Below are 12,990 nucleotides of genomic sequence, written 5' to 3'. Positions count from 1 at the left end.
TTTCATTTTCTGCACTTGTCTCGAAAAAATAAATATAAATAGTTAAAGTGAATAAAAAGTAAGGTAAGAGAGAGAATATTGTAGATAAGACTTTTCTCTACATTATTCTCTCTCTTACTTTTGTCTCTCTCCACTTTAACTATTTATTACTCCCTCGTCCACAAAAAATAGAGCAATTGGTATATGGCTCGGATTTTAATGCATAATTGGTAAATTAAGAGAGAAGGGAAAAAAATAAGAGAGAAGGAGAAAAAGTAAGTGAGAAGTAGTGTTAATGGAATGATGTATAGGGTTAATTTATTGGAACTTTCCATAAATGAATTTGCTCTATTTTTTTTTGAGAAGTTTTTATTTTAAAATAGTTTTCAAACGAGCCAATTCCTATGATTATGTGCATGCGAGCTCTTTTATTTGTTTTCTTATAATTGCAATGCAAGCTATTATTATATGGAGAATATAATGTATGTAGATGCTTGTACATATGAAATATCTAATTCCAAGATACGTGCCAAAATTTTTGAACCAATCGTTGTTCTATCAATTTAATAACTTTTTGAGACATGTGACTACTATAGGTGGAAATACTTTTGTTATGGCTTGTGCACTTAATCATCACAATTAACATATGGTACAACATGAAGTGAAACCTTAAAGATGAATTATTAGGAGTAGTTTGGTAGTAGAATAGATAATTCATCTACTCTAGAGTTATATGACAAAAAATTGTCCTAAAATGTATCTTACTATCATTTTTGTTTATTCATATTTCCTACCGAAATTTTTAAAGCCTAAAACTGAACACCAAGTATAAATATGATGATCCAAATTTTTTAAGTGTCTACGTTTTTTGGCTCCGACAGAACCTAATAGACTAGGGTTTGAATATTGCTATTGTATTTAAGTAATTGTTTCTCCTTGTTTCTGTGTATGAAAATTATATTGTGAAAATCCCGATTTGGTGTTGCCCTGGACAAATTGAGTAAAGAAATCTTGTATTATTATTATTATTGTTGTTGTTATTATCATTATTATTATTATTGTTATTTTGTGATTGTGTATGCATTATTTCCCAACACAAGTATTAGGGCTATATATAATAAACATTCAATTTATATGCTAGTGGAGTATAATTTAAGATGAATGGAATGGAAAGAGTTAGAAGAATAAGGTTTCAAAATTGTTTGCAAGAGAGCACTAAATAGTTCCATTAATAAATTAATATTGTTACTTTTAATTATATGGATTATTAATATATATGGTCAAAACTATGGCATGAGGAGTCAATTAATAATGACGACCGAGAATTGACTCTAAATTTCTGGAAGGGCTATCATCCTATCTTTTAATAATTTTTTATATTATGGTCATATTTCATGTAGAAAGGGAACTTTGTAAACCTTCGAGGATATTATAATTTCGAAAATAATTATTGTTTGATGTTTAGGGACCACTTCAAAGTTACTTGAAAATCTAAGTTGGATTTCTTAATTTTCTCTGCAAGTTCAAATAATTAATTTAAGTTTAATGTATTAAAATCAAATATACATACAAAAATAATATGGGTAACGCTAAACATCAATTAAACGAGAGTGATGCTTAAAAAAAATGATATCGCATGTTAACATAAGGTTTGTAGCATTGGAACAAATTGCATCTATTTATAAAAAAAATTCGTAGTAGTTCAAATGTCGTTTTTGGTAATAGTGATTCATCCCTAAATTATGATTTTCCACTGTATTCTTGCCTATATATGCTGTATAGTATAATAAACTAATAATAAAACAGGTGGTTTGTCGCAATTCACCTAATTGCGGATATTAATTAATTAGAATTCATGGAGACATAAAAATCAGATTTAATTATATTATTCCACAGTAATCCAAAGTACGATTGTTGCAAATATTCTTTACTTAAACAATTAACATTTTTCTATGCTTTAATAAAACCAAACAAGTCAAAACAGCATCTAACGGTGTTTCCATAAAGTCATAAACTAGTACTTATTTCGAGTAGACTAGATTGCATTTAACTGCCAAACCATATCTTATGTGGAGTATTTATGTGTTTATATGGTGTGGGTATTATTTATATATTTTGCTAGATTGCTGATTTCATCTCTTTTTTTAAAAAATATGCTGGTTTTTTTACCTTTTTTTTGGGTGGAGCCATAAAATTAGTTTGGGAGGTGAAAAAATTGTAGTACGAAGAAAGTTTGAAAATTTGAAGAGGGTTATATAGTTGATAAATTGAATAAGTACTCTATTCGTAACCTTAAGCTATTTATATATTTTTTTTTGGAGTGTTTCAACTAAATAACACTAAACAACACTTTTAAAAAATTATGTGCCCTAAAAAGCGTCTCACTTGAAACGGGACAGGAGGAGTACTTTTTTTATAAATATATAAACATGCTCCTACTTTTTTAAGGTTGAGATTTGAACCTGAGATCTTTCATCTCATGCATTGACTACTAATTCCACATATAATAAAATAAATAAATATTATTGTTATATTTGTAACTTCATATGAGAATATTTGAGTGGGTCATTTGCCTTTCTTAAGTAATTACCTTGTCCATTACTCATTTTATCAGTTTGGATTCATACGACATTGTATGTTGTTTTATTTCACTTTTATTATCATGACTATTATTCAATAAGGGTTTCTTTAATATAGTATAATAAAGAAAGGAGAAATCCAAAAATCCAATACTTGATCCAAGTTTCAATGCCAAAAGGCAAAATGTATGTGACTGAGTCTATTCATAGAACCTAAATTACTATAAAAACTGGACCACATTCAAGTTGAGCACATAGAGATATAAATACCCTTAATTTGGAATAGGAAATGTGTTTAATTTCTACTTTTCTAGCACCCCTTCCTCGTCGTTTCGAGCCAATCTAATAGTATTTGGATATTCAAGCATATCTTCTGATTTTCCTCAATTAAAAAAATGATTTCTTGATTTAAATTAAAAAAGAAATTCAGAAAATTAGAAGTTCGAGATAGATTTGGTCAAGTGACAATAATCAGAGAGTTACTACTTTCGAGGAAAAAGATTAGTTTATTACATTAGATGATAACAATATTCATGTTAGGTAGTTTTGCCGTTCAGAAGATCTAGGAGAGAGAAAAAAGCTACTCCTCTCCTCCCTCCCTACTTAATTATCCATTTTGATTATTTGAATTTTAAGAATTCCTCCCTCCGTCTTACTTTAATAATCTCATTAACTTTTCTGTCATCTTTTTATTAAAATGATAAAAAAATAATTAAAGAGTAGAAATGTAAATTAAGAGAGAGAATAATATAAAGAAGAGTCTTATCTAAATTATTGTCTCTCTTATTTTACCATTTCTCCACTTTAACTACTTTTATCATTTTTACAAAATAAGGGCAGAAAAGTCAATGGGACTGCTAAAGTGGGACGGAGGGAGTATAAGAAAAGGTGAGTTGAAAAAATTAATAGAATATGGATCTCACTTTTATATATTAGTTTTATAATAAAATATAAGTGAAATAAGTTAGTGGAATGCATGACTTGCTCAGGAAAAAATGAAAGTGGATAATTAATGGAGGACGGAGAAAAATGGTACTCCATCCGTCCTAGTTTAAGAGTCCTATTTTGCCATTTTTGTTCGTCCCAGTTTAAGAGTATGATTTAGAATTTACCATTTTTTGACACAAAATTTAGCCTCGTTGTTGATAAAATTTAAACTCAAATATCATTATTTTCATAAAAATAAAATAAAATCATAAACGTACAAAAAGATAAAAGGTCCAACTTTCCACTGCTCACTTCAATTATTACACACTCTAGCAATCACTATCCCACTTCAATTATTACTCACTCTCATAATTTTATAAAACTCGTGTCTTAAAAATTTCACTTTTAATTTGGGATGGAGGGAGTAAAAGTGGCACTCCCATAATTTCATAAAACTCGTGTCCTAAAAATTTCACTTTTAATTTGGGACGGAGGGAGTAAAAGTGGACAATTAATAGGGTCGGAGGGAGGGAGTATAAATCACATGGTACAAAAGATTTTTGTCTGAAAATTACAGAAAAGAGATGGATTATGACCTTCGAAAAAAGGTAGCACTCGTCGCCATTGAAACACAAATTTAGCTTCTTCTCATTGTCATTTGTGTTTTACAGTTTACTTTTTTGAGTTTTTAACTAAAAATATTCAGTAAATCTTTGTGTTGTTTGCATTCCAAATTCTTTTTATAAAATAGTCTCTCTCTCTCTTAGCTTGCTGCGACTACTTATCAACAATTCCACTCCACGCTTCACATTGAAACTTGCAAGTCTCTCTCTCTCTATCTCTGTATTTACATATATATATTCTCTTTCTACCTCATAGTAATTGATGTTGATATATGCGGCACACAAATTCAATTCAATCAGAGTCTAGTTTCAATTGGGGTTGATTCGATTCGACTTTTCTTGATGGTTTCAACTCTTTCCACCAAATCCCACAGCAGAATCAATCCCAAAAAGTGAAATTTTTCACATATCTTTTCCTCCCTTTTCTCTTCTCTCTTGTGTGATGGAATTTCTGGGCTCTGTTTCACTTCAGGTATGGTTTTATCTCTAAAGATTGAATCTTGGGGTTAGAAATTAGAAATCAGCTGTGATTGAAGTGGGATTCTTTCTGATTGTTGGGTTCAATTGTGGCAAATACTATGAATAAATATGAGTTTGCTTGTGTTGATTGCTTGCTTCCTGAATTATGGCTTATGGTTATGCTTTACTCAAAATGCTTCTCTCGTGAGTCAAATACCAGAAAGTGAGAAACGTTTTTGCTTAAATCCAAACCTAAATCAAAGATTAGATTTTTAATCAAGGTTGGTCACATTGAAAAAGCTAGCACTTTCATGAGGCTCTTGTGACATTGATGATATCACTTCCCTTTTCATTTTGTTCATTTTTTTTCAATGCAGAATTTTCTAGAGGGATCTGCCAAGACACATAGCTTCTGAATTATTTGTAAGCACATTTCCATCTCTTAGTAATACACACTTTGTCAGCTGCTTTTCTTGGTTTTGGTTGTCTTGACTCATGATGTGAATCTGTGCAAATTCTTGAAATTGTTGGATAGGACTCCCTGGATTGGTTGTTTGTGGTGGCGGATCGATAAAATCTTAGGAAATGGGGTGTTTTCTATCGACTCAAAAGGACACGGGCGGGAACCGGAGGAGGCCAGCAAACATTGGGGATGTTGCTGTGTTTGTTCCGGGTTTACGGATCCCTAAGCCCACCAATTTCTCGGAGGCGTTGGGCGATCACCTGTCTAAAAGCTTGGTGGAGCGCCTATCTGCGCTTAGGACGAGGATAGTTGTTATGGCCGGGCAAGAAGCTCCAACGATTACAAGAACGAGAAGGAAAACTGCAACCCAACATGGTTAGTAGTAACTTAGTATCGTGTTTTGTTGTCATATCGTGTTGGTGTTGCATAAGCTGACTGATTCTTGCAGGAGGTTCGACACTGGGTGATCTCCTTCAAGCTCTAGAAGATTATCTGCCTGTGCTTCTGGGATTGGTTAAAGATGGTAAGCCTTTTGCTCTGCCAATTCACTTGTTTTGCCATTCCTATGGTGAGCGTGACTCATTTGCATTGTGCAGGGAGTCCCTTGCAACACAAAGTAGAGTTCGTTTGGATCAATCAAGAAGACGAAGCGGAGGTCAAACTAAAACCTCACGGACATCGTTCTTTAAATTTTTTTTTTCTGTTGAGCTGTTCGTCTCATTATCCTTGTCTGTTTCTCCAGGAAACGGCAATGTGTAGCGCTTGGTATGAAGTATTATCTGTTTTGCACTTGATGGCAACGCTGTCGTTATCTCAAGCTAATCTGTTGCTCCTTCCAAGAACGTCAGTCGATGGTTATCAGCCCAAGCTAACAGAAGGTATGCAACTTTTGGGCTTATAAACATATCTAGAAATGCTTGCTGTTGCATACTTGCATTGTAGGTGAAGTGATGTTCAAACCATTTCAATGAAAAACTGATGTAATGTTCGATTATCGTTGTATGATTCATATACCGACATATATGTTATGATCATACTATGCCTTACAAATATTGTTTAAGAAGCAGTACTATGAGAGTTGTGTGCTTTGTGTAAAGCTTTTTTCGTTCTTCTGTAATGTGGTCCTTTTCCAACAGAGAGTCGTCGATCTTCTGTTGATGTTTTCTTGAAGGCAGCTGGTTACCTTGACTGTGCTGTCCGGCATGTTCTCCCACAGTTGCCCGACGAACTAAGGTATCATCGTGCACGCTTTTAATTATTACTCTGGATTGTATCCAAGAATTGCTCGATTAAATCCTTGTTTGCCATTATGTTCTCAAGGAGAAATCTTCCGGTCGACCTTGCTGAAGGAGTCCTACGAGCACTCTGCCTTCAAGCACTTGGACAGGTATTGGCTTCATCTCGTTTCGTTTGCTGCCTTGTGGCCAATGCTTAGATGGATCTTCCATCTTGAGGTTCATCTGAGGTTGTGTTGCCTGAATAGTATATGATTCTCGAGCATAAAACCTGAAAATTTTCGCCGGTTTTAAACAAATTAATCGACTTGTTGTGACTTCATTAGATTGATAATAACTGAGCATGGACTTTTGGATGGCACGCGGCTTCGGAGTTAATAATGTTTGATGATTAATAACAATGCCTAGGTGACATATCCCAGAAATCACTGTCTGTGTTGCCCCGTCTGTGAAAAGCTATAGTCGATGAAGCTTTATCTGTTTTTGTGGGAGCTAATTCGTGCGTTGAATAGGGTGTTGATATTCAGCTGGGACTCGCCATCGACAGCACTAAAGCAACACTGGCTGTGAAACGAAGACTTGCCTGCGAGATGGTGAAATACTGGCAACAGGTATCGTCCGTTACTCCCTCTTCCGCATTGTAAGTGGCTCGTTACTTTTGGGCACATAGGTAATGGGGATTTCTGTGATGGCAGGCGCAAGATAACATAATGAACCTTGCATTGGCGAACGGGTGGGGAGAGAAGCACAGGCTATTCGTGAAGTGGAAATACCTCGAAGCAAAGGTATGTTAACGAATGAATGGGGATTCGTTTGGATAAGTGTTATAGTGATTGATGGTCGTTCGGGTGCAGGCTGCAGCATACTACTACCACGGCCTGATTCTGGACGAGGGGAACACTGAGAAGTCTCACGGAATGGCTGTAGCAGCTCTGCAAGCAGCAGATGAGTGCCTCAAAGAGAGCAACAAAGCATGTGAAGCTTTTCACTCATCAACACCCCTATCTAGGTAGAATCATCATTCCATTTGCTCAAATTCATTCATTTTCATTTCTTTTTATTTTATTTTGTATAAGTGTATGAATCTGTGTAGGAATCCTCCTCTGTGGGGAACAATGAAGTTTCTGTCTGAAAAGATTCCAAAGGATACTTGTAGCAAAGTGAGAATCAACAAGGATCTTTACTCCCACGACAAGTAAGTTGGCCGCCCCCCTCATCTCGTCTTTACTCATCAATGAGGATGATTGAATGACGATGGTGTTTTGTTGTAGGATAATGGAGACAGCACCAACGCTGCCGGATTTCACTCTGGCCCTCAAACCGGACGAGTACCAGCTTCCCGAGGTGGATCTTTCGTGGAATCAACAAGCACAAAAGAGTAGATGATGATGATGATGGCATGACCAAAATGGTTGTCACAATTTATGAATTATGTGGTGTTTTGCTCTGTAAAATTCACATTTTAGTGTAGATCTCAATGTGTGCAAGTATGCTACGGTAGCATAATAATTTCAACCATTTTATATGCTCAATTCCAGCTTGATAAGTTCGAATTTCACCAATGCCTCTTTATAAGTTCTGATCAGTCTATTTTCATTGCTTTTAATTTTGTTATTGAGAGGATCTTAAACAAGTTTATTGATTTTACATCTCATGGATAATATATTGTTTAAGTTGTAAATAATGTAGGTGTATGATCATCTAAGTTCGTGAATATTGACTTATGTAATCGAAGAAGGTGATTCAATAGCAACTCAATAATAATAAAAAAAATTGGGATCAACATATACTTTAAAACTGGGATAAATTATTTAAAAAATTATGTAAGTCGCAATTGTTCAACGAACAAATAGTTTTGATGAAATTGTATCTATTACAAGTTACAACACCACAAAAATTATACTCCCTCCGTCCACGAATAAGAGTCTCGTTTTTCCATTTTGGTCCGTCCACGAATAAGAGTCTCGATTCATAATTACCTTAAATGATAAAGAGACCTCACATTCTACCAACTCATTCCACTCACGTATCATTTAAAAGTTAAAATATATATATAGAAGTGTGACCCATATTCCACTAACTTTCTTCCACCCACTAACCTTAACATTTCTTAAAACCCGTGCCGAATAGAAATGGACTCTTATTCGTGGACGGAGGAAGTACTACGTTACAAGCAATTCTTTTTTGCATGAATCAATTGAAAAAAAATCTAAAATTTATGACTTTTTAAAAAATGGCAGAATCGATTGATCAAATTTTATACTACTACTCTTTACTCTTTAAATAATTATGTTTTATGCGCAAGTAGTACTTATATTTAAACTACTTAACAAATTAAACAAACCATAAAATAGTTTTAAATTACCAAAAAAAAAAGAGAAGAAAATACATTAAAATTTAAAAATATTCGGAATATAAATTGTACTGACCGAAATAGCGAAAATTGAGCGTCGAGAAGATGGAGGAGAAAGCACGCGCCGCCGCCGCCTCGCCGGAGGAAGATGCCAAGAGAAGGTGCGATTCCCTCATCGATCAACTCCAGCACATACCAAGGACTAAGCTCTCTCCCTCCTCAAAGACCACACTATGCCGTTTAATCAACTCAGAGCTCACTTTTCTCCACCGTATTTCCGCCGCCGCGGCGTCTGATCTCAATTCTCCTCCTCTCAGGTACATCCCCCTCCATTGATAATCGGTTCTCAATTTCGTTCTACAGTTAGCTTATATGATTAATTTGATATGGCAGTCTGAATATCGGCCACTTAGAGGCGGTGGTACATGTGCTCCGGCAGCCCTCGGTCACCGGAGTATCGCGCGTCTGCAAGCCGATTGAATTTTCGAAATCGTCTAGCGTTTATGTTGATGTAGTTTGCTCACTGAACGGGAATCCCGTGTGGTTCATTGTCTCCGGCAGAAACCCTAGGTGCATCTCCTGGAATGGCGGATCTTCTGAGAAGGACAAGGGATTGAGGAAAAAGATTCAGCTAGTTGTCGATGCTGCACGCCACTCCCCTGTAACGCTCCGACCATCATCGGTTGTGCTATTCTTTTCTAATGGCCTTGGTGATGATGTTTACCAGAAGCTTAGATGTGAATTTAAGGCTTTGGATGTGAAACTGGAGCCACTTAGCTATCATGAGTTGGAATTGGAGGAGGAGTGGACTGATGTGGTGCTTGGTAGATTGTTTCCTGATGCTTGTGCTGTGAGAATACAAATCGGGGAAGATGGAATTGTAAGGGCGAAAGATATCAGTGAGAATAGGATTGGTGGTCCTGTTTCGTGTAACAAGTGCTGCGAGCACTCTGGTTTTGATCCAGGCTTGTCTTTAAGTTCTCTTGTTACTGGAATGAAGTGCTGGTGCTGCTCTTTGGATGATGAAGTGGAGCTTCAAGTTGGATTAATGAATCAGTCATGGAGGGATGTTGAAGCCAAGTTGGTTAATTTTGATACTACAGCAATGGTTGCCATTGCCTCAGGAATTAGTAATGGAAGGACAGAGAAGCTTTTGGCTACTCCAGAGCGTCAACTGAGAGATCGTTTTAAAGGCAACTATGACTTTGTGATCACCCAGGTGGTAATACGAGACTAATAAGAGTGCATTGCTGTTTTTTGGTGTTCACTGGCAAGTTGATATAGAAAAGTACATTTTTATGAGCCGTATTTAATGCATTCGCGATTTTGATCATGTAACGTCAATTTAATCTCTAGGATGCAGCCTGACTATATATTCTGCCAGTGCGTCTCTAGGTTAACACATAAAATCAGGATTCAAGCATCAAGTTTTATGTAAATGCAAATCCTGCAATTGCTCATGAGATGAATGTTTCACAAGGGAGACTTCGATATGCTCATATCCTATCACTCATATTGCTTGAAATGTGAGAAGAAGCAAGGAATCATACTGTCATAGTAAACTTAACTATTGTTCTGCTTCAACTTTAACTCTCATCTGCATGCTGCATTTATTTCCCATGGTTTCCTTTTTTCGATTTGTTGACCTTGATTTATGCAATTCCAGGTTGATTCTGAAAATCAGAATCCAATCCACAGAGAGTTGTCTGGCTTAATATCAGGAAAACGAGGAATTATCTGTGAAAGTGTTCGGCTGGAGTTCCAAGAGCTCATTGCAATGTGCGGGGGACCTAATGAGAAACTAAGAGCTGAATTCTTTCTGAAATTTCTCAAGTAAGTTCTTAGGAACCAAGTTATGTGTGCTTGTATCACTACGATAATTTGTTATCTGGCCTTATATTCAAGTTCACCTATGAAGATGGAATTATTATCTTGACTCTTTACTTGCTGAGTAACTATATTTGATCTGTCTTGAAAAGTGAAATTGGAAACTGCAATGTGTGTGATTGCTTTTTTTTTTACTCTTTTGTTTCTCTGGTGCTTGTTTTTAGAGATTTGTGAATATCTTTTTCCTTAATAAATAAGTGACTATACCAGGGTAGTGCCTGACTGTCCATCAACACGACTGATGAGCCTTCCAACAACCAGAAAACTGGCTTTGAAAAACAAAGTGGTTTTTGGCACTGGTGATTATTGGTGTGCACAAACTGTAACAGCAAATATGGCTTTTGTCAGGGCTGTCTTACAGACAGGAATGTCTCTTTCCATAGTAGAGCACAGACCACGGGCACTAATTGGGGACTAAAATGCTGCCATGGATATTTCCACTTTGTGGAAGAGTTTGTCTACTATCCAATCAATTCTTGACATGTATACGCAGTAGAACTACCGTCCATACCACATCCACACAATAATGTCATACTTGCCTGAGAAGCACCCGGACATCCAAGGAGGCAGTTGAAATTGAAAGTAAAGTAAAGATGTCTGATTACTTTAAGCAGGAGGAGTGCAGTTGACTAATTCTTCCTGGTTATAGACAGAGTACGCAAGATCTTAGGCAGGAGTTCAAGGGGAACCATTTGAGAGTAGGTGAAAGAGTTCACCATTGTTTGGCCCTTTAGCTGAAACGCCTCATGTCCGCATCTACATGGCTGATGTTTTGCAAATATGGGCCAAGCAAGAACTCCACCAACAGGATATCAAATTACAGCTCCGGGGTTATCATATTAGAATTGTATTATTAGCAGTTATTCCAGATTGGTGAATGTAGTTCTCTTACAATCTTTTGACAATGCAGTAAATTATTTATGTTTTTCAAGATTGTTTGATATTATTTATTTGTGTAGGCTGTTCTTCTAATACTAACATAATCAATGAAAGGTAAATACAAAAAAAGGAAGGCAGATCTACAAAGAACGTGAAAGCTGAAAGTAAAGAGAGTAACAAAATATCTTCCGAGAACATTGGAAGAGGGGTGCGGCGGCGACCAAAAGAAGAAGAAATTATTCAGAGTTTGAGTCCAAAATGACAGCTACTAGCTTTAATGCTGATTAAACTATTAGTAGTAAGACTATCAACGATCAACTTGCAGGTCCCCAATATCCTGACCTTCCTGAGCTTGAGGGCTCCAAGTTTGATGCTGACAGGCACATTTATATTAAGATCGAGAGGGACCCTGCCTGTCTGCTGCTGCTCTTGCAATGCATTCAGCAGAGTTGTCCCATACTGATTCCTCCCTGTTAAGGCGACATTCAACACCGTCTTGTTTTGATGCCCCTGGTAGAATTTGGGGATGGTTCCTTGGCAGAGGTTGGTGTCTTTGTACCATACGCTCAGACGGCTACCCTTCTCGTAGTAGATTCCAATCTTCTTGTTGGGGTTGTCAGCGGTGATCCTAACATTGAACCTTGCAGAAAGGGTCATGTCGAAATTGAGTGTCAGATCCGATACCCTGAGGTTGTCGACTGAATATTTGGGAAGCTTGGGCTGAAACACAAGGTAAATAATGCCTGCAGTGGCTCCAACGATGAATAGCAGGAGCGTCAGGAGGCCAACCGTCCAGCAAAGGCATTTGCAGCAACAACGTTTGGGTTTGGGGTCGGGTTTAGGGTCTGGATCGGGTTTAGGGTCCGGCTTGGGCTTGGGCTTGCCTGGTGGCACCATCGGAATTGATGATGGATCTCCATTTTCTAGTCCTAGCGAGGCCCGAGGCCGAGTAGGCATCGCTATTTCAACATCTGGATATATCTTCTTATGGTGTTCTGCCATTGGAGGTGCTCTGCTCTAACTTGTTATGTTGAACTAAATTATGTATTGGTATAATGTGTCATCAAGATTTTGTGGTGTATATATATGTGTATGTGTGACTATGGGTAGGAAAATAGGTCAGCTTTCTTACCAGACAATATAAGGTAGTAAGTGCATGAGTTAGGTCAGCTAAGCATGACATTTTGTTATTTATTTTATTTTTCATTGGAGGGGAGCTAAGCATGACTTGTTGAATTAAGCTTAAATTAAGCATAAGAGAGAAGATGTTGCAAGTCAGTCCAATTGTATTTGTGCGCTTGTATGAAAAAATTAACAACTTCGTAATTTGTAAAAGCTCTAACACATGTTTTTTCCTAGTCTGCAAATACAGTTGATCAAACAATCTGTACAAGTCATCATCAGGCTACACCATTTCCATGTAATAATGTATTGAATCTATTGATGGTTTAGAAACCAGACAGCTAAATAAAACAAGCCAATAGTGTTTATTTAAGAGTTAGATGGCATTCAAGTGAAGCCATCAAATACAAAAGTAGCCTAACCTGTTTTGCTGTTCCAACATAATCATGTGATGAGCTCAAAATGGCTTCAACTAGTAACTTTG

The 12,990-nt window shown here is 36.5% G+C and overlaps 2 protein-coding genes and 1 pseudogene across 3 annotated transcripts; 2 read left to right on the top strand and 1 right to left on the bottom strand.

The window, feature by feature from the left end:
* Window positions 1-4,282: 4,282 nt before the first annotated feature.
* LOC125202470 (Endosomal targeting BRO1-like domain-containing protein) lies at window positions 4,283-7,823 on the top strand. 2 transcript variants are annotated; one of them, XM_048100870.2, is made up of 13 exons: window positions 4,283-4,304; window positions 4,945-4,990; window positions 5,103-5,405; window positions 5,479-5,553; window positions 5,627-5,685; window positions 5,773-5,908; window positions 6,167-6,263; window positions 6,351-6,417; window positions 6,778-6,876; window positions 6,961-7,050; window positions 7,120-7,274; window positions 7,359-7,460; window positions 7,537-7,823. In XM_048100870.2, the coding sequence occupies exons 3-13, from the start codon at window positions 5,153-5,155 to the stop codon at window positions 7,649-7,651; spliced, it is 1,248 nt and encodes a 415-aa protein (XP_047956827.1). In that variant the 5' UTR covers window positions 4,283-4,304; window positions 4,945-4,990; window positions 5,103-5,152; the 3' UTR covers window positions 7,652-7,823. The 2 variants fall into 2 exon arrangements, with proteins under 2 accessions (XP_047956827.1, XP_047956826.1); XM_048100869.1 differs by lacking the exon at window positions 4,283-4,304 and adding an exon at window positions 4,311-4,580.
* An 862-nt stretch (window positions 7,824-8,685) lies between these two features.
* On the top strand, window positions 8,686-11,436 carry LOC125201053 (uncharacterized). Its single transcript, XM_048098941.2, has 4 exons — window positions 8,686-8,935; window positions 9,012-9,837; window positions 10,285-10,451; window positions 10,716-11,436. Exons 1-4 carry the CDS (start codon window positions 8,724-8,726, stop codon window positions 10,921-10,923), a joined length of 1,413 nt encoding a protein of 470 aa, XP_047954898.1. The 5' UTR covers window positions 8,686-8,723; the 3' UTR covers window positions 10,924-11,436.
* A 44-nt stretch (window positions 11,437-11,480) lies between these two features.
* Window positions 11,481-12,427, bottom strand: LOC125201054 (NDR1/HIN1-like protein 6 pseudogene; annotated as a pseudogene).
* Window positions 12,428-12,990: the final 563 nt, after the last annotated feature.

The sequence above is a fragment of the Salvia hispanica genome, chromosome 2 (genome assembly GCF_029641045.1).
Source record: "Salvia hispanica isolate PSC_SH4W2 chromosome 2, Shi_PSC_v1, whole genome shotgun sequence".
Lineage (NCBI taxonomy): Eukaryota > Viridiplantae > Streptophyta > Magnoliopsida > Lamiales > Lamiaceae > Salvia > Salvia hispanica.
The sequence above is the reverse complement of the archived record's forward strand: the minus strand, read 5'-3'. Positions and strand labels throughout refer to the sequence as shown.

Bases quoted from the DNA above. Each gene is read 5' to 3' on its own strand.
- LOC125202470 (XM_048100870.2), top strand. From the start codon at position 5,153: ATGGGGTGTTTTCTATCGACTCAAAAGGACACGGGCGGGAACCGGAGG. The intron at 6,877-6,960 runs GTATCGTCCGTT...CTGTGATGGCAG, and splicing joins TGGTGAAATACTGGCAACAG to GCGCAAGATAACATAATGAA. The intron at 7,051-7,119 runs GTATGTTAACGA...GTTCGGGTGCAG, and splicing joins GGAAATACCTCGAAGCAAAG to GCTGCAGCATACTACTACCA.
- LOC125201053 (XM_048098941.2), top strand. From the start codon at position 8,724: ATGGAGGAGAAAGCACGCGCCGCCGCCGCCTCGCCGGAGGAAGATGCC. The intron at 9,838-10,284 runs GTGGTAATACGA...ATGCAATTCCAG, and splicing joins ATGACTTTGTGATCACCCAG to GTTGATTCTGAAAATCAGAA. The intron at 10,452-10,715 runs GTAAGTTCTTAG...TGACTATACCAG, and splicing joins TTCTTTCTGAAATTTCTCAA to GGTAGTGCCTGACTGTCCAT.